Source organism: Marmota flaviventris, chromosome 2, assembly GCF_047511675.1.
Source record: "Marmota flaviventris isolate mMarFla1 chromosome 2, mMarFla1.hap1, whole genome shotgun sequence".
Taxonomy (NCBI): domain Eukaryota; kingdom Metazoa; phylum Chordata; class Mammalia; order Rodentia; family Sciuridae; genus Marmota; species Marmota flaviventris.
Window position 1 is genome coordinate 36,943,287 of NC_092499.1, and position 23,523 is coordinate 36,966,809.

At 52.7% G+C, this 23,523-nt stretch overlaps 3 protein-coding genes across 5 annotated transcripts; 1 reads left to right on the forward strand and 2 right to left on the reverse strand.

The window, feature by feature from the left end:
• Nucleotides 1-458: 458 nt before the first annotated feature.
• On the forward strand, nucleotides 459-7,496 carry Thtpa (thiamine triphosphatase). Of its 3 annotated transcripts, XM_071607768.1 has the most exons (4): nucleotides 459-818; nucleotides 1,195-1,746; nucleotides 2,009-2,134; nucleotides 3,471-7,496. In XM_071607768.1, the coding sequence occupies exons 2-4, from the start codon at nucleotides 1,200-1,202 to the stop codon at nucleotides 3,578-3,580; spliced, it is 783 nt and encodes a 260-aa protein (XP_071463869.1). In that variant the 5' UTR covers nucleotides 459-818; nucleotides 1,195-1,199; the 3' UTR covers nucleotides 3,581-7,496. The 3 variants fall into 3 exon arrangements, with proteins under 3 accessions (XP_071463869.1, XP_071463868.1, XP_027775819.1); XM_071607767.1 differs by having other exon boundaries at nucleotides 459-1,746; XM_027920018.3 differs by lacking the exon at nucleotides 2,009-2,134 and having other exon boundaries at nucleotides 460-1,746.
• On the reverse strand, nucleotides 4,300-12,067 carry Ap1g2 (adaptor related protein complex 1 subunit gamma 2). The gene is made up of 22 exons (XM_027920016.1): nucleotides 12,011-12,067; nucleotides 11,406-11,610; nucleotides 10,837-10,961; nucleotides 10,556-10,697; nucleotides 10,311-10,407; nucleotides 10,063-10,139; nucleotides 9,843-9,938; nucleotides 9,356-9,436; nucleotides 8,945-9,043; nucleotides 8,721-8,776; nucleotides 8,456-8,569; nucleotides 8,135-8,275; nucleotides 7,994-8,048; nucleotides 7,792-7,914; nucleotides 6,998-7,087; nucleotides 6,780-6,907; nucleotides 6,441-6,545; nucleotides 6,002-6,128; nucleotides 5,786-5,921; nucleotides 4,984-5,147; nucleotides 4,678-4,776; nucleotides 4,300-4,589 (listed from the first exon to the last, which is right to left on the reverse strand). The coding sequence occupies exons 2-22, from the start codon at nucleotides 11,607-11,609 to the stop codon at nucleotides 4,488-4,490; spliced, it is 2,361 nt and encodes a 786-aa protein (XP_027775817.1). The 5' UTR covers nucleotide 11,610; nucleotides 12,011-12,067; the 3' UTR covers nucleotides 4,300-4,487.
• A 1,348-nt stretch (nucleotides 12,068-13,415) lies between these two features.
• On the reverse strand, nucleotides 13,416-21,293 carry Jph4 (junctophilin 4). Its single transcript, XM_027920121.2, has 5 exons — nucleotides 20,915-21,293; nucleotides 19,425-20,196; nucleotides 16,029-16,147; nucleotides 15,177-15,709; nucleotides 13,416-13,973 (listed from the first exon to the last, which is right to left on the reverse strand). The coding sequence occupies exons 1-5, from the start codon at nucleotides 21,291-21,293 to the stop codon at nucleotides 13,890-13,892; spliced, it is 1,887 nt and encodes a 628-aa protein (XP_027775922.1). The 3' UTR covers nucleotides 13,416-13,889.
• Nucleotides 21,294-23,523: the final 2,230 nt, after the last annotated feature.

Consider the following 23,523-nt stretch of genomic DNA (forward strand, 5'->3'; position numbering starts at 1 on the left):
AGGTCTCCACCTAGGTTTTACCCGTTGAAATCCCACATCTGTAGTTCATTCAAAATTTCACTTTCTCCTCTAACAGAAAGTCTTTTGCTCACTCGTACTCTTAACATTCTTACCAGAATGTGTTTGATCCCCTCCAAAACTCCAGAAGAGCTATATTGGACTTAATTGCCTTTCCTTCTTCCCAGCCCATTGCCACTGGCCTGCGGTAAATAGGCCACCATAATAGTTAAATATGTGCCAGACAGCGTCTGAATGAGTGACTTGTGTTTCAGGCCCACTGCCAAGTTCGGGAGGGGTTGGAGAGTGCAGTCTCAAGTTCGTTGCCCACGACTCTCCCCACAGAGCTGCAACCCCAGTTCAGCTTTAGGTAAGTCCCCAGAGCACTAATTGCAGCTTTCAGGTCACCATAGCAATGGGTGGGGCGAAATGGCTAAGATTCCCCCCTCCTCCGAACTACATCTCCCATCATCCACCCGGCTCAGGAAGCCACGCTCAACCAGAGGCCTGGGACCACTGTCGACCCCCCAGATGCCAGGAGGCATAGGGGTTACGCTGCAGGGCACCTGGGGACGGTGTCGCTCCTCTGCCCTAACGGGAGTCGCGATCGCCCATAACCTAACAGGTCTCTCGGGCCGGTCTGCCCTCGGCACTGCTACCATGGGCCTAATATGGCCGCTGGTGCTCGTACTCTCCTGTCACGCAGTTGAGCTGGGCTGAGGTCCGAGACCTGGGACTCCTCCCGGCATTCCTCGCGGGTGTGGTGTGGATTCCCTCCCCCCATCTCCTGGTCCTGCGAGAGGGAGACCCTTGGGTTTGAGGTGAGACCCGAGGCAAAGCTGGCGGGTGCTGTGGCTGCGAATGGCAGGTCATCCCAGGTAGCAGCTCCTGGCCTCCTGGGGTAGCAAGTTGTAGTGTGGGGTGTTGAGACGAAATTTGCTGCATGACCTGCTTTCTAGGGACATCTTTGGGTTGAGAACGTCATCAATAGTGGAATGGATTTAACTGGAGACCAATCACTGTAGCAGAACATTTAAAATCTCGCAGACAGAGCCCTGTATCGCTGAGCCAAAGATCTGCGAGTCTGTATGCATCTCAGTAAATTCATCCAGAGCTAGAGTCTCTGCTTAGCCGTTGCCCAGCAGGCTGAACACCTTTGGGCGCTAAGAAAATGTTTGTTGCAAATGATCCTTGCAGATAGCATGGCCCAGGGCTTGATTGAGGTGGAGCGAAAGTTCATTCCAGGGCCTGGCATAGAGGAACGACTGCAGGAGTTGGGGGGCATCCTAGAGCACCGGATCACCTTCCGAGACACCTACTATGACACCCCTGAGCTGAGCCTGATGCGGTCTAACCACTGGCTGCGACAACGAGAGGGTAGTGGATGGGAGCTCAAATACCCTGGAGCATCAGGTATCTCAGGACCCCACACCGAGTACAAGGAACTTACATCTGAATCTGCAGTTGTGGCCCAGCTCTGTGAGGTGCTGGGAGCTAAGGGTCTGGGGGATGGAACTATGGCTGCTGTGCTGGGTCCACTAGGGCTGCAGGAAGTAGCTAGTTTTGTGACTAAACGGAGTTCCTGGAAGCTGGTATTCCCTGGAGTCAATGAGGAGGAGCCGGTGCTTAAGGTGGACCTGGATACAGCGGACTTTGGCTATGCTGTGGGTGAAGTAGAGGCCCTGGTACAGGAGGAGGCTGAAGTACCAACTGCTCTAAAGAAGATCAATAGCCTCAGCAGCATGCTCGGTGAGGGGGACAGGACCTTCTGTGTTTTCCTGATCCCCACTTTCCTTTCCTGGCTTTTTAATCTTTTTGTAGTGCTGGGATTGAGCCTAGGGCCTCCTAATCATGTTAGGCAAGCACTCACCACTAAGCCACACTTTCCTTTTCTGGAGCACTGGCTGTGTTGGTGGGAGTTGGACTATATAATGGGGGAGGGTCTCTGGATTATTTCTTTTTTTTTTTTTTTTATTTTTATTTTATTATTTATTTATTTATTTATTTTTAGTTTTTCGGTGGACACAACATCTTTGTTTGTACGTGGTGCTGAGGATCGAACCCGGGCCGCACGCATGCCAGGCGAGCGCGCTACCGCTTGAGCCACATCCCCAGCCCCTGGATTATTTCTTTAACAGTAATTATTTTAGCAATTTTCTAGAGGACCCAGTTTTGCCCACAGTTCTATCAAGTTTTCTCTTTTACAGTTGCTGTCTGACTTGGATTTAAGCCTTTCATAAGTCTCTATTCTTCATCCCAGCCATTCTGTCTCATTTAATTCTCATTCCTCTGGCCAAATTTCTTTCAGTTCTATTTGTCAGTTCTCTGCTTTAACCCTTCCTTCCCCTAATCTTTTTTTTTTGCCCATGCTGGGGATCAGATATCCTTTTGTTTTTATGGTTTCTTAGAGTTCATTTAATTCAACGTCTTGGCTTTCAGTGAAAGGCAAGAACATTGCATTTATGAGAGACGGTTGGGGGAGCATTCGCAAATTTGGTTTCTTTCTTTTTTTTTTTTAAATATTTTATTTAGAGACAGGGTCTCACTGAGTTGCTTAGGGCCTCGCTAAGTTGCTGAGGCTGGCTTTGAACTCACTGAGGCTGGCTTTGAACTTGTGATCCTTCTGCCTCAGCCTCTGGAGCTGCTGGGATTATAGGCATGCACCACTGTGTCTGGCTCAGATTTGGTTTTCTGTTCCCATGCTCAGTTTTCTAGTAGACAGCCCATCCACTAGTTTGGGGTTGTGCACGCCCTGGGGCCTGACAGCCCTGGGATGCTGTTTCAGCCTCCTTAGCAACTATACATCCTGTTTCCTGCTGTATGCTCAGTATGCTGCTGGGCACTAACAATGGAAACTGGCAGTGGCAGTTCTAGAGAAAATTCTTGCTTTTTTGTAGGAGGCAGGGAGGGAGTTGGTTTGCTGGGGATTGAACCTAGGGCCTTGAGCATGCTAAGCAAGCACTCCAGTATTGAGCTATATCCCCAGCTCCAGAGGGGAGAATTCTATGTGAATCCCACCCCATAGCTAAAACTTCTTTTCCTTTTCTTTCCACAGCCTTTGGTTTCTCTCCTATGTTTAAATCTCTGTATGTGCTTCATTACCAAGCTAATGAGCTTTTGCCTGCCTAGATGGGTTTTCATCTTGATTGGGGGACAGGGGTAATAACTAGAGTGAGTACATATTGAAGGATCCTCTGTCTTCATGGCACCTGGGTGCTTCTTCACCATTTCCCCTGATTGGAGAAGAGGCTCATGTGTGGCTCCCCAGCATTCCTGAGTCTGAAGTGGCTCTTGGGTCCCACTTCTAGAGTCCAGTGAGGTAGAGGGCAGATTACAGAAGCTAGTTGGATGACAATCAGAATCTCAGTGCTACCTTCAACAACTTGGGGGTCCTGGCTGGGTGGTCAGGGAGGAAAGTTAAAGCATGTATGGCAGTTCTGTCTGCTTCTTTCCTCACTGTCCTTTGTCTATAGGTGTGCCAGCACAGGAGAGGGCACCTGGCAAGCTCATCGTGTACCTACAGCATTTCCGTCCTCAGGACTATCGGCGCCTGCTAGAAGTAAACAGCTCCACAGAGGACTAAACATCCCGACAGCAGCCTGGGCTAGGGGTGTCACTTCCTAGAAGAGAAAGGGAACTCTTGGTCCAGCAGGGGCCACACCTGGCCTCACTGTGCCTCTTCCCTCCCACCTCCTCTCCCTATACCTCTGCCTGTTCTTTCGCCCTGTTCTCAACAACCCATTCCTTGAGCCCTCCCTGGTTGCCTCCTCTCTCTCATCAGTCAGATGCAATCTGTGGGCCGCCCCTCTCCCCTGGCCGCTAAGCAGCCTCCATTGATTTCCGCTCGTGTTTATAGGATTTCCACTTAGCCGTGATCAGTAGTTAAGCACAGGAAAATCCCTTGCCACCCCCCCTCCCTTGGTCGATGCCATTGATTCTGCCAGCGGCTCCGAAACCGCCTTACAGCTGAGTTAGAGATGAGGGGAGGCTGCAGGGATTTCCCTGCTTTGGGGTGTGGGGAATAGCAGGGTGGGGAAGTGGTTGGTAATTCCTGTTAGAAATCCAGAAATTCTGCTTTGATTTTGCCACTGTGTCCAGCTCTGGCCCAGAGAGTAGAGTGCTTCCTGTGACAGCTTAGCAGCAAATTTGCTCCCTAACCTTGAGGGGCAGAAGAAAACCCTGGTGTGCTTGAGACTGATTCTCAAGGTTCCCAGAAAGATTCCTGGGACCCTTCCTGTGTGAGAAGCCTCTTCCCTTGCTGTTATTTATACATTTTTTTTTTTTACCTCAAACATACCCAGATTATGGCTTTATGCCCCCCTCGGGCTTTATTTGGCTGCCATTATTTGTGGGGGAGGGGAGCAGACCCACAGTTTTGCAGTGATTAATGCAGAACCAGGGTGCCATCTGCTGGTAGCCCTCAGAGTTGGTTCCCCACTGCTAGGACCACAGGCTTTGGGATGCAGGAGGATTTCAGGCAGAGTGAAGAGTTATTGCCACGTTTCCACAGGCAAGTTGTTCACCTCAAAGATCTCTTGCACCGATTGGCCCAAGTGGTTGTAGGTCAGGCGCAGCTTTAGCCGCAAGGGGGCCTAGAAATGGGAGAGTGGAGACCAGAGTTAGTGCCTATGACTTCTCCCTTCCCTAGGTCTTTCTTACCTATAGGGCCCTGGAACTGACCTTGTTAGGATTGAGGATTCTGAAGAGCTGGGTGATGGGGAGGCCGCCCCAAGCTGGAACTGTGTTCCCACTGGGGGCCTGCAGCTGCAGCTGGAAACTCTGAACATGGGATTTGGGCAGAACACAGTAAGGCAGCTGGCCGGGCTCAGCAACCCCTCCACACTCAGTGGTGCCAAACTCTCTTCCCATCAACTCCCCAGGTACCTGTCTCTGCTGTCACTCCCTTCCCGTCTCATCCTGTCTCCCACCCACCTCTATTCCTTCCTGGAGTGCCTAGGCCACCTCTGAATCCTGGTATTTACAAACCTTGGGCACAGCTGCCTGGCAGATGAAGTGGGTGACATCACCCTTTGAGGAGTTGGTGGTGGTGACGGTGACTAAAAGCAAAGCAGGGGATCCAGGTGGTCGAGTGAAAGACAGATTGAGCTGTACTCCCTCACGCTCAAACACTTTGAGATTTGGAATGGGAGCTATATAGCAGGGAAAGAGAGGCAGCTCAGTGTGTAGGCGCGAGATAACACGTTCATTCAACAAAAAAACAGTGAGCACCTCTTGTCCCTGTACTGCCCAAGATGCTTGAGAAGTAGACAACTGACAGTATAGTGCAGGGAGAGAAGCAATAACAGAGAAAATAAGCAAGATAATCAGGCTGGAATGGGTACTATGAGGGAAATAAATTAGCCAGAGTAACTGGGAAGAACTAATTTAAATGGGAGTGGCAGGGAAAGGCATTTGACATTTCAGGCTGGAGTGCCTTCCCCAACCAAGCCAGTCACTTGATGTGCCAAGGAAATAACATTTTGTGTAAAAAGAGCATGAAATGCCAGGGCTTAAGACGGGAGGGTTTGAGGGGCCAGTGGGGAAGTGGGATGAGATGGGGTGGGGAGGAAGCAGGGCCCTGCTGGCCAGGGCTAGAAGTCTAGAACAAAGAAGACACTGCAGCCAGGAGAGGACTGGCATGACTGAGTGAACCCCTTTACCTACCAAAAAGGGGATGGGATATGGGCACACAGGAGGGAAAGGGTTTATGAGCTTCACTCAGCACAGAAGCAGAGATGGCACATTCTCACCTACCTTCTCTAAGACTAGACTCTTTCCTGAGGCTTACCTGGAGGTGGCAATGCACAGGGAAGGTCAAGGAGGTGTACTAAGGTGCCTCCTGGGGATGGATCCAGAGGGGGAGGATGCTGGGCATCCTCAGAAGTGTCATCCAGGAGATCTAACAGGTCCAAGAGCTTTGAGGCCTAGGGGAAAGGGCAGAAGGGTCAGAACTTGGCATGGAAGCCCAAGCCAGCCTTCATCCCAAGGCTTCCAGTCTCCTCACCTGGGGCTCTGTGGGGATAGGGGCTGCTGCCTTTGAAACCTGGACTGCTTCTTTGCTTTCCTTTGCCTCCTCATCAACCTGAGGGCCACCTCGCTCCACAAGAGGCATCTTCTCAAGGATGGCAGCCCTGAGGATGGAATGTAGGTGTCTTTCTAGGTAGACCCTTTGCCTCTCACAAGAGACATCTACAAAGAGTGCTCAGAACATGGAGATGCTGGGCACATAGTGGATCAGAAGTGTCCTTCTGATAAGATGGCATACTGTTGCTGGTTTTCAGATGAGCAGGGAGGGTTAGGAGGCAGCTTGCTTCAATGAACTGGGTGGAAAGCTCTTGCAGTGGACAACAACACAGGAGAGGATGAGACCGTTGAGGCTAGAAGGGGGCATTTGGGAGAGGGCAGGGATCTGGGTCCCACACTGGAGCCGATGTTTGACATACCTCATGTGGTCATACTTCCGGAAGAGTGTGTTATATTCTACAGCCCGCTGCTGCAGCTCCACATCTAAGCAACTCCCGTAGATAGACACCACCTGGCGGATGCGGCTGGGCCACAGAGTTGTGTGAGTTGCAATGGCAATTTGTCCTGCCCTTCTGCTTCAGTATATGGCAGAGAAGGGAGCGGTCCCACAGAGTGAGGAGACACCCAAGATATGTAGCTCTAAAGCAAGTCCCAAGATTGGGGGTAAGAGAGGTGAGGGATAGTACAGCTATCTGGAGAGCTTAGAAATGGTATGCAAGTGAGGAGACATTTTTCTCTGGGCTGAGACCACTTCTTACTTGTTGTCCCCTCGAAGCCGGGTGCTGAGCTTCATGAGGGCTGTGAGTGCATATCCTCTGGTGGCTGGCAGGGACATTTGGGACTGCAGCACCTTTTCCAGGAGTGCTAACACCTCCTCTTCTTCCACCTTCAGGTGTGGGTACAAGTAGTGACCTGGGATCTAACCCTATCTCCCTTGACAAGTCCATCCTTAGTGTGTCCACCATGTAGGCCTTACCTGAAGGGGTTCTACTTCTTCACAGCTCCCCTCCATCAGGAGGTCCCCATACTCTCCAATGCACCAGGCTGCCACTTGCACCAGTGGCTGCTGTATGGGAGAATCACATCTATGTCAGTGTTTGGGGTTCCCTCCTCTTTTCCACACTCTGAAACATCCCCTTATGCAGCACAAATATGGTGGGGCAGGGAAGGAAATTTGTGAGCAGTTTCTGTCTTGATGCCTGGGCTCCCACTGCCCTCTGGTGGCCCAGATTCAGAAGTACATGGCCTGGCCACGTGATGGAAGTGTGAGAGGGTCCCACCCTTGAGGAAGAGCAGGGTGATGGTTTCTGCTCATCCTACTAAAGAGGAAAATGGAGAGTATGCCATGAATATATAAAAATACATTCTACTGTCATGTATAACTAAAAAAAATTTAAAAGGGGCAGTTTAATATTGGGTGGCACCTTTGGCACTCAGCATTTGAAATAATAATAAAGTATAATATATGCATAAAACTTGTATCTATCTCATTTGATTATAAAAACAGCCCTGGGAGATAGGCAGGATAGAAAGCTGAGTACATGGAGCCTAACGGAAGTTAAATTAGTCATCTGGGATTACATAGCCAGTAGGTACCAGGGCCAGAACAGCAGCCCTGGTGTTCTAAAAGGCAAGCTCTGTTCTTAAGGATCTCCTGCACTAAGTAGACAGCTGTGAGCCTAAGGGGAAAACAGTTCAGAGTCCAGTGAAGAAGGGAAGCCCAGAAAGAGATAGGAGGCAGCCCTGGGCTTGGGGAGGTGGGAATGGCACCTGGGAGATGTCTTCTGCCAGGGCACTATAGAGTCGGCACACAGAGTAGGCATGTAGCTCCTGGGCACCCCCAATCAACTGCGTCAGGTTGGCTACTGCATCATCCCGCACATGGGCTCCTGCCTGGAAAGGGTGTACATTGTCAAGTCAGTGTGATTAACTCTGTCCACTACTGCCCAACTCTCCAACTAGCCCATCTCACCGTTATCAGCACATGAAGGATGGTGTCTATGTGCCATCGCTTGGTTGGAGCAAACCTAGGGACATAGCTTATCAGTCCTGGCACTGTCCCTGTCCCTCCCCAGACTGTACCCTCTCCATTTCTGGGAACCTGTTCCCTCACCTCTCTGCAGCCAGCAGAATGCCTGAGGCACAATCAGCCCGTAAATCAAGGGGGCAGGACTCCAGAAAGGCCTGCAACTCCTGTGTCATGGCTCGCACATTGGAGCTATTCACCAGAGCCAGGCTCAGTTCCAGGGCTCTCCTGGAAGGAGAAAAAGGTCCATGCAGGTGGCCCAGATCACCCAACTCCATGCCTCTGGCCTGCCCCATCCCCAGGATCTGCTCCTACAGTCCTCTTACTCGAGCTGCTCTGAGCTGGTTTGGGTCTTGGCCACTAGTCATTGTATCCTCTACCCTGTCCTCTTGTTCCCTTTATGCTCACCGGCTGAGGGAGGCATCAGTTTCTCGCAGACATTCCACCACAGTGGGCCGATGCCGCTGCACAGCACTGTGATCAGACTGCACCAGGCGTAGTAAGGACGTCAGGGCTACATACCTGGTCAGAGTGGGAAAGGCCCTATCATGCTGTGGCCATTAGCCTTGCCCTGGGTACAGGGGTAAGAGGTAAGTGGATCAGGAGGTTCTGGAGGGAAGAGTACAGAGGGTCAGGGCTCAGTGGCAGAGTATAGCCACACACAAGTCATTACCTAATGTTCTTATCACTGTTGAGCAGGAAGCGGCCAAGAATGTTGACAGCTAGAACCTGTGGGAGAAAGAGGGTGGGCACTCAGGCAGTAGCAGCCTATTCACTCAAGAGTGGGGACCATATGACACAGGATGACAGGTGTTGGGGAAAGGCCAGTGAAGAGAGCCCTGCTGGCTGGCTGGGAGTGGAGGGTAGGCCACAGTGGGAGAGCATATGGGAAGATACCCGTAGGCCGGCTGCAGAGCGGATGTCCATGATGGTAAGCACTGCCTCAAATAGGACCGCGTTGCCTGCATTTCGACTGGTGTCTGTGTTGGTGGCTACCTGAGTAGATGGGAGAGGAGATACATCCATAATGGCTTCTCTCCTCACTAGGATCTCTGGAAGCTCTCCACTATCCATCCATTCCTCAACCAGCCAACAAAGTTTCCCAAACCCCACTATGTGCCTGGGCCAGCTTGGACACTGGGACATTAATACTGCAACATACTGTGTCCCTCCTTCATGTAGTTCATTGGCTAGAGGGGACAGAGGAGTGATTACATAGCTGCTACATGGTGAGTAATCCTGTAACAGCTGCCCAGGACTGGTAGATCCCAGAGCAACATACCTAAGCAATGTCCCCCCAACCCACACCTGTGCTAGCAAGTCATTCATGGTCTCACTGCTTTCCTCATGGTTCCGGCCCAGGATCCGAAGCAGACGAAGGATCTGGACCTGTGGTTGGGTTAAAGATTGAAAGATGGAGAGATTCACAGGATAAGGACTTGTAGGGCTGAGGAGAAAAATCCAACACTGAGGACAGCATTCATTGTAAGGGACCTGGTTAGACCCTAGAGCCTCCCATCCTTCATCACCTCCATAGGTCCTGGTGGCCCTGGGAGGGGATCAGAAGTGTATGAAGCCAAGGGAGTTTAGGACAGTTTTTTTGTTGTTGTCGTTATTACCAAACTGGATTTCCGACCTTCAGTCATATCCTCTCCCCGTCTTTGTCCTGGAATGACCAGGGCAATCAGTCTGCTACCCTCTTGCCCAAGGCACTGACTAAGCCAGAGTATACTACAGGAATCTCACTGCTAAGCCTTCTTTCCTCCAGGGATACTTGAGGGAAAGGTCAGCCCACCTGCAGGAAGGGGTCGCTGACTCCAGATATGCTGTGCTCTGTGGAGTATCCTGTTGTCACCAGCATCCGGAGGATCTGTACCAGCTGGGGTACGACCTGGAGGGAGGGCACAATGTTGCCTGTGCATTCCGTCCTTATCCTTGTACTCTCAGCTTTAGCCCCATTCTGCCCCCACTGCCCCTCTTTGCCAGGGCCAGGGCCTACCCCTTCACCAGCCCACCTTACGAAAATGCCTGAGGGCTGCAGGGCTTCGTTCGCAGAGCTCCATGATCAGCGTGATGGTGCCCAGCAGGATGCCTGGGGTCAGGGTAGGGAAGTGAATGGTGGGCCAGGGCACGAGACAATCTACTGTGAGCATGTCTGTGTGTATGTACTACTATTGTTCTATGAACTGGTGTTTCTCTCCTGTTTTTCATTTCCATTCATAGCCAGACCAGACACAGAGGATGGGGAGCCTTTTGGTCTTACCATGGTGGCGCTCATGAAGCAGTTTGGCACAAGGTGGGAGGAAGATGTCAGAGAGCTCAGGGACCTTCCGGATCATGTGTACCGCAGTCAGAATAGCCTGTGGAGGTCAGGGGCCTCAGATAGGCAAGTATCTACAAGGATGGAATCTACACACACACACACACACACACACACACACACACTTCTATTGCATGGCAGATGAGGGACAGTTTCTGAAGGGGCAAGTGCTAAGTTCTTCATCTCACCTTCTTGCGCACATAGGGGCTGGGCTGCAGGAGCAGCTTCTCCACCTCGGTGGCCAGGTCCCGGCACATCTCAGCAGAACCCATGGTGCTCAGAGTGCACAGAGCCAGGCCTTGTACCGGCTGAATCCCCTGACTCAAGTCACTGCAGGGTTGGGAGGATGATTAGTCAAGCCTCTGAGGAAACCAGTCCTTCCCAGTAACTACATCAGGTAGCCCCCTGGAATTTACCAGTTCCCCACTCTCCCATCTCCCTGATTTGCAGTTCCCCCAGAACTTCTCACTTCTTGATGCTGTTGGTAATGAGCAGGTGGGCATCGTGCCTCTCATCCAATAGAAGCATGGCCCCCAGGTAGCCCACCCTCTTGTCTGTGAATCTGGGGGATGCAATCAGTTTCAGGCACTCCATCTACAGGGAAGAGGGCAGATCCGAAGGGCAGGGGTGAAACAAGAGGGTTCCATGCTACTCCTTCACCTCTCTGCCAGTGGCACACATATCTATATGTTCAGCTGGGCTTTTCTTATCATTAGATTAACTTCTGGGGCATCATATCTCATCATCCTCTCTTCAACCAAAGAGGCTTAGGAGGGTCAGGTATTAGTGTGCAGATTAAAGAACATAGGAGTGGAGGAGGCTGGAAGAAAAGAAGAGGAGGTGCCCTGAATGGGTTGGCCAGAGAATGAAGGGTTCACCCCAGCTGAGGACTAGTGGGGTAATGGGAAAAGTTTTTTCCAGTGCATGGTGAGATGATTCAGAAACCAGAGAATGAAAACAGTCGGGGCACAAATAAATGAAGAGATCCACGACCCTGTCCCAACAGCTTTCCTCTTCAAACTCTGGAGGCAGATATACCTGTCCAAAGTGGGCAGGGTAGCCCAACATGTGGACATAGAGCAGTTTGGCCAGCTGGCGGTGCCTCTGCAGGGGGTCCCCATCTCGGAAGGAGGCCCGGATGTGGGCGCATTCCTTTTGGATCACCTCCCGCTCCTGGGCCTGAGTCTTGGCCCTGCGAATCTCCTCGATTAGGTCCTGAAGCTTCAGCAAGGGCACCACCATCCTGGGGGGCAGAGCCCGGGAGTGGGGAAGTCTTTAATTAATTTTCTAGCCGGCAGCCAGGTTTGCCCTGCTCCAAGATCCTAATGGCCTGGGTCTTACATCTATCCTAAACCTTACTCCAGTTACCTTTCCCCACCTGGGTCCCCAAAGCCCACCCCCATCGCGCCGCCTAAGGAGATTCCCCACTACGCATGCGTCCCTGCCCCACCCCGCACCTGTTCCTACGGAGCATGCGCCAGAGCCCCGCCCATCTCCCCTTTTCTAGTCCACCTGGTATGCCATTCCTAGCTTGGGCATTCCTTTCCATTCAGGGTCCTGCACTGTTGTTTTTTCGCGAGATTCCTCCCCGCATTCCCATCTCTGGCGGCTTCAGCTTCCCTGCCCCAAGACGCCAGCCTCACCTGCCTTCAGTCAATTGTCCTCCTCTCCCCCCCAGACGCTTCCTGGTATAGGGCCGAACCGGGGTTGGTGCCTGGTCGGGTCCTTCCCTCTCCCCGCCTCCACCACGGGACCCCGCCCTCCTGGGCCGCCCGAGAGCCTTCTGGAGTTCTCTGACCTCGGCGTGTAGGGGAAGGAGCTCTTACCAGCTAGGACAGCTAGGCAGTAAGCTGGGCCGAGGTTCCCCAAGAGGCTTCCTTCTACCTGTCACCACCCGGAGAGCCTCAGAGAGTTTGGGTTTGCAGCCATCACACCCCAAAGGAGATGACAATCCCCCCCCTTTTTTGAACTTTTTTATTAATATATTTTTTTTTTGTTAAATTTCTTTGTATTTTTTTCCTGCAAGACTTGGTGTTGGCGGCACTGTTGTATAACTTCAATCCCAAATTCCATGAAATAGAAATCAGAAGTAAAGGTTGAGAAGGGAGGAAGGAGGGAGGCAGGCCAAGGAGTAAACAGAGTTTGACTAGAAAAAAGAAGAGGGTATATGTGGTGGGCATTCCCGGGCAAGGCCATTTCTCAAGGGAGGGGGTTGGCAGGCAGCTTGTCTCTGCCTCATGCAGGGGAGGGAGGAAAAATCCCCTGGGGACCCCACATTCCCCTCTTCCTAGGGCTTCCTACCCCCAGGGGGAAAGCTAGTACCAGGGATCAGCCACAACCTCAAACAGGTCTCTCCACCCACCTCTCACCCTGGATTTGACTCCCACCTCTGCCCTGCCTGGGAAGTGTGGGAGAGATCAGCTTCCTTGGATCCCCTCCTTCTGTTGTTTTCTCATTTCAGGAGATTCTGATGTGATGGGGGAAGGGACAAAACCCACGGGGCCTACTAGACTGTCACAGCTTCTACTGCCCTGTGAGCTCTTGTTTCCATCCCCCAGAAGTGCCTCCCCCCACCACAATTGTCAGAGTTGGGGAGTGGTGTCCTTGCTCAAATGCCTCTAGCACTCTGCAGTAGAAGTGTCTTCTTTTAGGCCCCTTAGGAATTTAATCAAAGGCCACAAGTGAGTCCAGACCAACCAAATAAACTTTTAGGGGAACACAGAAGGGTAGAGAGGGTAGTAGTAAGGTCTGAGAGGGGTGGGCTTGGCTGCATTGGATAGTTTTTGTTCCTTTACACATTGTTCTTGGCATGGCATGGCATGGCATGCCATTACAGGGGGTTGGAAGATAGGCTGGCTGTTGAGGAAAGAAAGAGGGAGATCGAGGGAGTTATTCTATTGTTCACTTTCCTTTTTCTCCCTCTGGGAAGGATCAGTGAGCCAAGAACCTAACTGGGTGCTGGGAGGGGAGACACTATTCTCCAAGGTGACAGGTGGAGGTGGCACCTCCTTCAGCCTTTTCAGCTTGGGCCAGGAAGCCACAGTGGCTCAGCCAGCACCCTGACCAGCATTTAATCACTCCCTTCTCCATTGTTTTCCTCCTCTGCGCTCAGCTTTTAGGAGACTCCTCAGGACACCAAACCCCCACCCTTGGTGAAATTTAGGTTTAAAGAAAAGGTGGAAAGGGTGTGGGGGCAATGGTCTGACTTAGATTTATGTGTCTCAGAGAAGACAGCAACTCTGAGAGAGAAAAGCCCTTCATATGTAAACAATCTAGAGAAAGAGGAGGTTGAGGTGGGGAAGGGAGTGAGGAAGACAGACACAGATCTAGAGTAAATGAGATAAGCTGAAAGAAGAGAGGGAAGGAAAAAGCAAGAAACAAAAATAAAGTAGGACAGAAGAGAAAGGAAAAGGAGAAGGAAATATAGGAACAAAAACAATGAGGGGGAGGAAAAGAGAAAACGGCAGGTCAAAGGGGTGAAGAGGCAGGCAACCAAAGCCAGTGCTTGGCCAGGAAGTAGCCTCAAGTGAGGAGCTGGGAGAACAGGAACGCCAGGCTGAGGTCCAGGAGGGCTACGGCTCCCACCACCAGGGGGTTGGCAGCTCCCTAGAGAGACAGAGCGGGAAGCAAGCTCAGTCCCTGAATACCAAGTCCAGTGTTGATCCCACCTCCCTGCCCTCCCTTTAGGTGGCAAAGCCAAGGGTCCCAGCCACCTCCCTACACAGGGCGGAGCATGGGGATGTCTAGCCTTTCTGTCTTGTGTTGCAAAACACCCTTCTTCTCCCAGCCCCACCTTTGCTCTGGCACTCTTGAGACAGGAACAGCCCCGCCCCCCTCCTCGCTCTCCTTCCCTCCCCTCCCACCAGTATATCATATGGCCCAGGCAGAAGGTGCCTGGCCTTAGTAGCAGAAATTGGCAGTAGCAGCCAGTACTGCAGTAGGGCAAAGGGATGAAGGGGTGAGGATGTGGTTGCTAGGAAACAGGAGAAGGCCTGGAATCCAATCAGAGCAGAGGGTTCTGGGGAAACTCCACCTCTCCCAGTTTTTTGCCTTTTTTTTTTTTTTTTTTTTTCTATTTCCCTTCTTCCCAGGAGAGGGAGGGAGAATGAGGGTAGGGAGGGAACAATTTTTTCTTTTTTTATTTCTGGGCACCAAAGAGAGAAAGTGCGGAGGTGGGGCTGGGGGTGGAGTAGGAAACTGGGAGCTGGAAATGATATGGAAGGAGAACAGGAAAAAAATGTTCTGGTTCTACCATTAATTATTAGTTTGTAACACTGGGAAGTTACTTTAAGTGTTCTGGGCCTCAGTTCCCCCAATTGTCAAATGAGGGAGTTCGACTTAAAGGTCTCTGAGGCTCTTATCTGTTTGAAAGTTACCTTTTTTTTTTTTTTTTGGTACCCGGGATTGAACTCAGGACACTCGACTACAGATCCACATCCCCAGCCCTATTTTGAATTTTATTTAGAGACAGGGTCTCACTGAATTGCTAAGCACCTTGCCATTGCTGAGGCTGGCTTTGAACTCGAGATCCTCAGTTGGCTTTGAACTCGAGATCCTTGAGATCCTGGCTCAGCCTCCTGAGCCACTGGGATTACAAGTGTGTGTCGCCCGCCTGACTGAAAGTTACCTATTTTTTTTTTTTTTGTTTGTTTGAGGTGAGATATGGTCCAAGACTGGCTAGGCAGAAAGAAAGCTGAGTTGAAATCAAAACCCCTCAGGGAATCAGACAGAGGTCTGGAAAGGGGTGGGACAAAACAAAGCTTTAAAAAGAAGAGGGCATTAAGTGGGTGGGAACAGAGGATGTCTCACCCGCTGGACAGGCCTGTCAGTCGCAGCAGGCTCTTCAAACTCTTCCATCAGGCACCCGGCATCAGGACCCCTCGAAGATGGGCCCCTCAGGACCGGCATGGTAACAGGGTCAGGCTCCGAGCCTCCTGGGGCCCTCAGCTGGGGCATGGGCTCTTCATCTTCCCCTTCTTCCTCTCGAAGACTTCCTGAACTGTCACTGCAGCCTCCGAGGAGTGGTGAACCGTCTCTGGGCCCTGGGCCCTGCATCCCAGCCTCATCCTCAGCCTCATAACCAGCCAGTTCCTCTGCCTGCTCACCTGGCCCCCCCCATTCCTCAGGCCAAGCTTTGGGGCTGGAGAAGGGACCCCAGTCCCCTCTAGGAGGCAGTGGGCTCTGGCAGGCAGGGTGTCGCCAGGGTTGGCGGGAGGAGGCAGGACTGCTGGGCAGCTCAGGAGAGCCTTCTGAAGGGGTCAGTCCATTCTCACACACCCCAGGGCTGTCCTCATCCAAGGGCTCTGTGTCGGAACCTTCCGAATCCTGCCTGGGTCTGCGACCTGGGCAGGGATAGCTGAGAATCAGTGGAGTCTAACTGGCTATTGGCTGGAGCCCCTGACTGGCACTTCCTGGGACATTGATATCCCCAGGCTCTTAGCTTCTCACCACTAGATCCCAAACCTCTCGTTACTGTACCTCATAAATTCCCAATCCCACTCCCCAGACAAATGGGCCTGGTCCCTATCATCTATGCCCTTGGCTTGTACTTTGGCTTTCCCATTTCCAGATCCTGTGGGCTTCCCACCCCCTTTTCCCATATCTGAGCTCTCTAGCTCCCCAAAGGGCTCCTTCCCCTCCCTGAGGATGCCCACATCTCACCTGGGGCCTCCAGCATGGGTTGAAGGTCCTGGGCTATCAGTTTCGCCATCTGCGCTGCCTCCACAGCCTTCTCTGCGACACTGCTGGCTGCCACTGCCTTTAGGAGGGCATCTGCTGCCCTGTTGGGTCCCAGGGATGGGGACTTAGCAGGCCTTCCTCCACTTCAAATTAGCCCCTGCTCAGATTCTCCACCCACCTCATCATGTCCCCACCATATCACATCCTCATCTGAGCTCCCCTCGGGAGTTTCACCCTTCCTCTTACTGCCAGCTGCTCCCCTTCTTGGGCAGGTCAGGGCAGCTTCCTGCTTTGGTTTCCTCTCCTGGCCCTGGGGTGTTTGCTGTTATCACACTCTCCTGCTCCTCTCACACCCTTCTATCCTTGTGTCCTGTAGTAACACTTCCTCCTTCCAGCTGTAGGGGCCTGGCCCTCCCCAAACTCTGTTATTCCATCTCTCTCTTGCTCCCTACCCCAGTGACAACTGAGCCTTCCCTTTCTTACACATCCTCTGCGGTCCTGTTTGGTGCTTACCAACTAGCCTAATGCCCTCTTGGCAGTTTGTACCTCCTGTTGTTATCAACCCCTCTCATACCTCCTGGTGTGTGACAATTTGTTCCCAGCCACCCCTTCCCTTTGCCTTGAATCCCCTTCCCACCGTCAGACCTCCTTATTATTTCATCCTCTTCCAGTGCAGAGTTCCTGGCATGAGAATTTTCCATCTTGCTTTTCTTTAGCCTCTTTTTTTTTTTTTAAACCACAATGTCTTCCCTTTCTGTCAATGCCACTCTCCCCCTGCCCTGCCTCTCAGCTTTGGAACCAGAATAAGGGTGTGTCTCCCCTTTCTGCTATGATCACATCCCTTCTCCTGCCAATATGCACATTTTTTCACAACGGCAATTATACTTTCTGGGTAAGCTTAGTCTCCCTTCCATACTCCATCCCATCCTGTCTGCTCCCTAGGTACCGGCCACCTTGAAGCATTATTAATCCTTGCCCCACTGTTGTTTCTCAGTTTTCCCTCTAATGTAGATGTTTCTTCAAGTTCCCCTTCCTTTTCACTGTCTGCTATTAATTGTAGATGCCTTGTAATCACAAAATTAGTTTGGTAATCTTAAGGCGAGGCACAAGGGGGCAGAGATGGAGGTAATCACCTGTACTTGCCATGGGCTCAAACAGATCAAGACCATGACTCCTGTTTATGATAGGCCTATTTTCTCTGGCTTAGAAAGGCAACCTGGGTATGGGGGATGGTGACGTCCACTGTAGTCTTAGTCTTTACCTCTTATTTATCTACTTTGGGATATATGGCCAGTCTCCTTCCTTTAAACCTGGCGAATCAAGGATCTTTGCAGCCTACTTGGAGGGATTTCAGACAACCCTGTCTTTTGTGTTAGGGCTTTTAGACTGTATATGATTAAATTTGTCCTGAAGCTGAGCTTGTCTCGGGGTTTGGAACAAGGTTTGAGGAGCACAGTCTTGGGTTGCACTGAGTTCTATTGATGGCCACGAAACTGACAAGGACCTGTGTTTTTGTATATGGAGGGCATGGATAATCAAGTCTAAGTGTCTACTGAGGCATCAGGTTGGGCTCAGGCTACCTGTCAGAGGCACCTGCTGCTGAGGCTCTGCTGTTTCCATGGCAGCCAGCAGCCAATCAGGGTTGCTAGGCCTGTTGCTGGGGAGACCAACCAGCCTCCTCCCACTGCCTAATCCTCTAGTTACTGAGATCAGTTTTTTTCCTGCACATGCCTCCACCCTATCTAGCCCAAAATGTTCCCTGGTGCTCTGCCCTCCCCCTCTTCTGGCTTCAGGCCCTGAATTCTAACATCTAGACACTCAGATACATCTACAGATGCACATTCTCTGGCTCAGGCATCTGTTCGGTATTTGACATGTTTCTACTCATGCATGCGCACGCACACATGCACACACACACACACACACACAAAACCTGTCACCAATTATTCAAATTCACTGAAGCATATTTGGAGATATCCTGATTGTTGACCTTCTGAAAAAGTTTCAAATTTCAACAAAATCCCTCAACTATATCTCCACCCATTTAAAAGAAAATTCAATATATAAAAATTCAAATATGTAAGTTCTATAAATCAGAAGCCTGTATATCTTGCTACAAAATGATCTTTGGCTTTATTTTTAAAATACATTTATTTTTTGTGGTACCAGAGATTGAACTCAGGGGTACTCTACCACTGAGCTACATCCCAAGTCCTTTCTATTTTTTGAGACAAGGTCTCATTAAGTTGTCTGGGAGGTCTTAAACTTGTGGTTCTTCTGCCTTAGCCTCTCCAGTTGCTGGGATTATCATCGTGGACCACTCAGCCCAGCTGCTTTTTGGCTTTTTTCATATCTGTGCTAAGTCACTAGTCATAAATGACTATTGGGTACTTGAAATGTGGCTAATCTGAATCAAAATGATGTGCTACAAGTATAAAATACACTCTAGATTTCAGAGACTAAGTCCAATATCTCAATAAGTTTATATTGATTATGATTTGAAATTATATTTTGGCTGCATTGATTTAGATTCAAGTATATTATTAAAATTCTTTTCACCTGTTTCTTTTTGTTTTTAATGTATCTGTTAAAAGATTTTAAGTGGCTTGCATTATATTCTTATTGGACTGTGCTGTTTTACATAGCAAGGTTCCTGATGTATGGAAATGTAATCTGATTTACAGCAAGAAAATTTCCCCCAAAACCTTTACCAGTTGGGTAAGAGGAGGTGGAGGAGGCTAAGCTGGGAGAGACTAGCTTTTCAGCTGACAGACCAGCTGTACAAACTAGACCTATCCAAGGCCCAAAGGTAAAATGGTGTCTAGCCAGGACCAGTCAGGAAGGGACTACTCCCTGTTCTGCCTATGGCTCATGCTCCCAGCCTGAGGACTGAAGGCTGAAAGGGCTGCTAGAGGAAGATTAGGGAGTATCTGAGTTCCAAGAGGCTTGTGGGCCTGCACAAAGCTACGCTTATCCTACTCCCACACACAGCAATGGATTCCATAGATACACATCTCCACACAAAAGACACCAAGACACACTTACAGTCTTACACCACCTCCCTCAAATACCCAGCCACCTACAGTTACACCCACATCCACCTGTAGCCTCAAATATAAACACCCCAAATCCCAGACCTACAGCTGCCTAACCTTTAGCTTGCTTTTTCCAATAGGTTATAGGCCTTGGGTCTTGGCCCTCCTATAGGCTTCTCCTCCCTTCTCCCTGAGCTCACAGCACCCTCTTCTCTTTGTGGTGCTGAGGATTGAACCCAGGGCCTTGTCCATGTGAGGCAAGCACTCTGACAACTGAGCTATATCCCCAGCCCTAGAAACCTCTTCTTTTAGCCCAGCATTGGTTTCTGCACTGGACACCCACCTGGCAGCGGCGATCTCCTGACGCTGGCGGGCAGCACTCACGGCTCGACGGGCGCCCTCAACAGCCCTGTCCACCTTCTCCTTGACTTTGCCCCGCCTTAGGGCCAGAGGCAGGAGGCTGCGAACACGGCCCCCGTGCACCAGCCGATTGCGCTTGTACTTGCCCTCCTCACGGGAGCCGTCGGGGCGAGTGGTACGCCCGTAGCCGTGCCGCCGGTTACCCAGCCACTCGCCCTCGTAGCGCAGCCCGTTGGAGCGTTGGCTCACGCCATAGCCGCTGCGCCGGTCAGCACGCCATTCGCCTGCATACACTTCAGTGGCCGAGCCCTCGATGAGGGCAGGAGGTGCTGGGACTGGGGGCCCACTGGCCTCGGAGCCTTGGGGTCCTGTGCTGCCCACCTCGCTGCTCACTTCGCTTCGAAGGGAACCCCGCTTGCTGCCCAGGGAGCTGCGCCGCCCGCCCGCCCGGAGCCCACTGAGCAGCAGTGATCGGCGGAAGAATCCACCAGTCGCAGGTGTGCGCTTTCGGGAGGACGCGCCGTCGGTGTCCCCCGGCCCGGCCAGCACGAAGCCACCCCGGGAGCCCGAGGCTGGGCTGCCTCCCTCGTCGCCAGGTAGGGGCAGGGGTGGGGGCGGCGTCGGGGGGTCGCTGTGGCCCGAGTCCAGGGAGGTGCGGCGGGGCGAGCGCAGCAGCGCCGCCTGATGGTAGGGCACACTCTGTCGTACCCCGTAGCCGTGGCGCTTCCCAGCCTGCCACTGGCCCTGGTAGGTGCCTGCGGGCGGAGTAAGGTTGGGAGAAAGTCAGAACCCGCCGCTACGCTCCTTCCACCCCACGCCCCGAAAAGTCCTTGAATGTCCAAGTGTCAGGTGGGAGAGGTGGAGGCAGATGGCATGGAGGCCTGGGAAGAGCATTAAGGGCTAGGGGTGTGGAAGGCAGAAGGAAAACTGGCAGAAGCAGGAGATAATGTGAATTTTGGTATTGTGGGTAGACAGGGCGAAAGGAGAGTTACAGGCAAGCTGGGAGTGTGTGAAAGACTGGCGGGCGACCCAAGCTCAGAGGGTGAGGGACTGGTTGATGGGGGTGCGGTGGGGTATAAAATAGGCATTTGACAGGCAAACAGGACTGCGAGGGATGAAAACATGAGCAAACAGGCAGCGATTTTAGAGACCGTCAGGTAGAGGGGAGGTGGGAGGGACAGACCAATTGGTGAAGGTGAAGCAGGCAGGAGAAAAATAAGAAAGGTATGATTTTGGTTGGTGGTGAACGAGGCAATAAGATGGGGTTGGGGTCATAGGACCGGGCATGGTATGAGGGACAGACGGGAACATGAGGAACAGAAGGATGGGCACAGGGGGCGCATATGGCTAGGGAAGGCGTATGGGGAATAGCAGGGCGTGGAGGGCATATGGCTGGGGAAGGCACACGCAGGGCAGACCGGCGGGAGGCGCAAGCGGATGAGCAGACAGACAGTAGTGGGCCGGGCCCCGCACCTCCGTCGGAGTAGGTCTCGGTGCCGTAGCCGTCCTGGAAGCCGTCCTTCCAGAGCCCGGCGTAGCGCAGGCCGGACACGCTCTCCCACACGCCGCTGCGCCCCTTCAGCCCGCCCAGCCACTCGCCGCGGTACGTCCAGCGGCTCTTGCGCTCCACGCCCAGCCCTTCGCGCTTGCCCTGTTGCCAGTGGCCCTGGTAGCTGTGTCCGCCGGGCCCGGTGAAGACGCCCAATGATTCGAAGCCGTGCGCCCAGCAGCCGCTGTACTCTCCCTGGGCGCCAGGCCCGGTGCACACGCCGTAGCCATGTGCCCGCCCCGCCTCCCAGCCCCCCACGTAGCAGCCCCCGTCGTCAAAGTCGAACTTGCCCCCGGGGGACATGCATGTAGTTGGCGCGGCCTCAGCCCCCCAGCGGCTCAGCGCATCCTGGGGCTGGAGAACCGGCTGGGGGCTTGGGGGCCGGGCGAGGCCTGGGGGCGGGGGCAGTTAGACCGGGGCTGGGCGGAGGGGCCCCAGCGCGGGCAGGCAGGGCCGGACCCTCATCCTGAGTGGCTGCGGAGAAAGAGGGGGCAAATGGAGAACGAGGCCCCTCCTCCTTTGCCCGCCGCTCCCTGGCCCGGTGGCTCCCGGGCATCAGCACCGCCTCCCGCCCCCCTCCCTTCAGCAGCATCTTCCAGCAACTCCCAAGCTTTGGGGGCACGGGGGCTTCTCTATTCCTTCCAACTTGTAGAGGAAACCTCCCAGTACTTGGGGCCCCACCCTAAGCGGGAGTCCCACTTCTCCAACCTATAACCCTAAAGCGCCTAATATGGGTGGCAATTTGGGGGTCCTGGGAGGGGCCTGGGCAGAGTGGTAGGCCACTAGCTTTCCTGGCTGCTATCAGGACCCTTCTGCCCTCGTTCTTTAGCTTCCCCAGCAAACCCGGGGGAGGGAGGTAAAAATAAAACGGGGGACGGGATCCAGGTGGGCAAATGGTTTGTCGGGGGAAAGGATGGGGATGGGGGAAGCTCTGTAGGGGAAAGATGAGGGTGGGGATGGGCAGATGGACGAAAGGGAGGGGGCAGGTTACTCACCATGTGAGCTGGGGCTCAGGCTGCCTCCCAGGCACAGCATCCATGGCAGGATACCTCCACTCCCACCTCACCCGGACAAGCCAAGCCCCCTCCTCTTCCGGAGAGACTGCTCCAACCCAGAGAAGGAAATCCAGGAGCTGTGGGAGAGTCCCCTCTCTCCCCAGCTGGAAGAGCAGGCTAGTGGGGTGGGGACTGAGGTAGTGGCAGGGGTGGGGGGAGATTAGAATAGTGTAAGGGGGAAAAAATCCTGTCTTGGATGGAGATGGAGAAGAGGAGCTGGGAGCTGGATGAGAAGGGGGAGGGGGCTATCAAGAGGAGATGTTTTTATTATTTTTTTCTTCTTATGGTTGGGAGAGGAAAAAAAAATCAAAATTCCGATTCCATCCCAGCACAAATCAATGTTTGCTCCATCCCAGCATCACGGGGGAGGCTGGGCCAGGCAGATTTAAAGGGGCAGAGAGAAGAGAGAGGAGAGGGTGGGGAGAGGAGGGGACAGATAAGAAGAATAAGTGGTGAAGATGGGGGTGGCGGTGGGGATGCCCGAGCGGAAAAGGTTGGGTACCCGCTAACTCTGCGGTGAGGGAGGAGGCAGGTGGAGAGAAATGAGAGGTACAGAGAAGACCCCCAGGGTGGAAAGAAACCCCAGCCTGCAGGCGGGGAGTGGGGTGAGGCGAAGGGGAGGGGAGAGGAGCTAGGGGGAGGAGACTGAGCTGAAGATGGGGAGGCAGGGGGAGGCCGGAGCCAGGCGGGGGAGGAGAGATGCTCGCGAGGCCGAGAGAGGGCGTGAGGAATACAAAGAAAGAGGCGCAGGGGTGAGAACTAAGGAGGTGGGGAGATGCAGCCGGTGAGGGAGGAAGCGGGGGACACCCATTCTGGGGCTGGTGAGGGATAGCAAGGAGGGGAGAAACAGGGGAGGAGAAAAAAAAGAGGAAATTCAGAAACAGATATGGAGATCGAGAGTGAAATAAGGGTTGTGATGGGAGGGAGAAAGCTCTGCAGAGAGAAGGGCTGGCGTGGGTATAGAAATCCAGGCAGGAAGAACCCAAACTGAGGCAGGAGAGCCGGAAGTGGTGTTTGTGGAGGCCATGGGGAGAGAGATGAACCTGCCAGCTGCTTGAACTGTAGCCAGGAAGCATTTGGGCATGGATGCTTGTGTGTCATTGAATCCTCTGTCCTCCCTGGGAAAGTGCAGAGGGGACCAGGAGGCTCACCCACTGGCACTTTCTGAGGAAGCTCAAAATTGGTCCCTGCCAGGAAGCCTGGCTCCACTAATGCTTTTCCAGGACTCGCTCTCCACCTCACTTTTTCTGCCTGGATCAACCCTCTGAAGGGGCTGGGAGGATGTCAGGCCTGGTGAGGCCATGAAGATGTGGGACTTTGGAGTCTTGTCTTGCAAACCTACAAGCAAAGACACATAGGTAGGGCTGGGGATGTAGCTCAATGGTAGAGCACTTGTCTAGCAAGCATGAGGCCCTGGGTTCCATCACCAGTACTGCAAAGCAACAAAGACACAAACCAAAAATACATAGACAGGCCCC

Bases quoted from the DNA above. Each gene is read 5' to 3' on its own strand.
- Ap1g2 (XM_027920016.1), bottom strand. From the start codon at position 11,609: ATGGTGGTGCCCTTGCTGAAGCTTCAGGACCTAATCGAGGAGATTCGC. The intron at 10,408-10,555 runs GTGAGATGAAGA...TGACCTCCACAG, and splicing joins GCCCCTATGTGCGCAAGAAG to GCTATTCTGACTGCGGTACA. The intron at 7,088-7,791 runs GTGCCATTCCCA...TCTCCCATACAG, and splicing joins TGGCAGAAGACATCTCCCAG to CAGCCACTGGTGCAAGTGGC.
- Jph4 (XM_027920121.2), bottom strand. From the start codon at position 21,293: ATGTCCCCCGGGGGCAAGTTCGACTTTGACGACGGGGGCTGCTACGTG. The intron at 20,197-20,914 runs GTGCGGGGCCCG...CTCCGCCCGCAG, and splicing joins CGAGACCTACTCCGACGGAG to GCACCTACCAGGGCCAGTGG. The intron at 13,974-15,176 runs GTGAGACATCCT...CTGTCTCTCTAG, and splicing joins CTGACAGGCCTGTCCAGCGG to GGAGCTGCCAACCCCCTGGT.
- Thtpa (XM_071607767.1), top strand. From the start codon at position 1,182: ATGATCCTTGCAGATAGCATGGCCCAGGGCTTGATTGAGGTGGAGCGA. The intron at 1,747-2,008 runs GTGAGGGGGACA...ATTTATTTTTAG, and splicing joins TAGCCTCAGCAGCATGCTCG to TTTTTCGGTGGACACAACAT. The intron at 2,135-3,470 runs GTAATTATTTTA...CTTTGTCTATAG, and splicing joins CCTGGATTATTTCTTTAACA to GTGTGCCAGCACAGGAGAGG.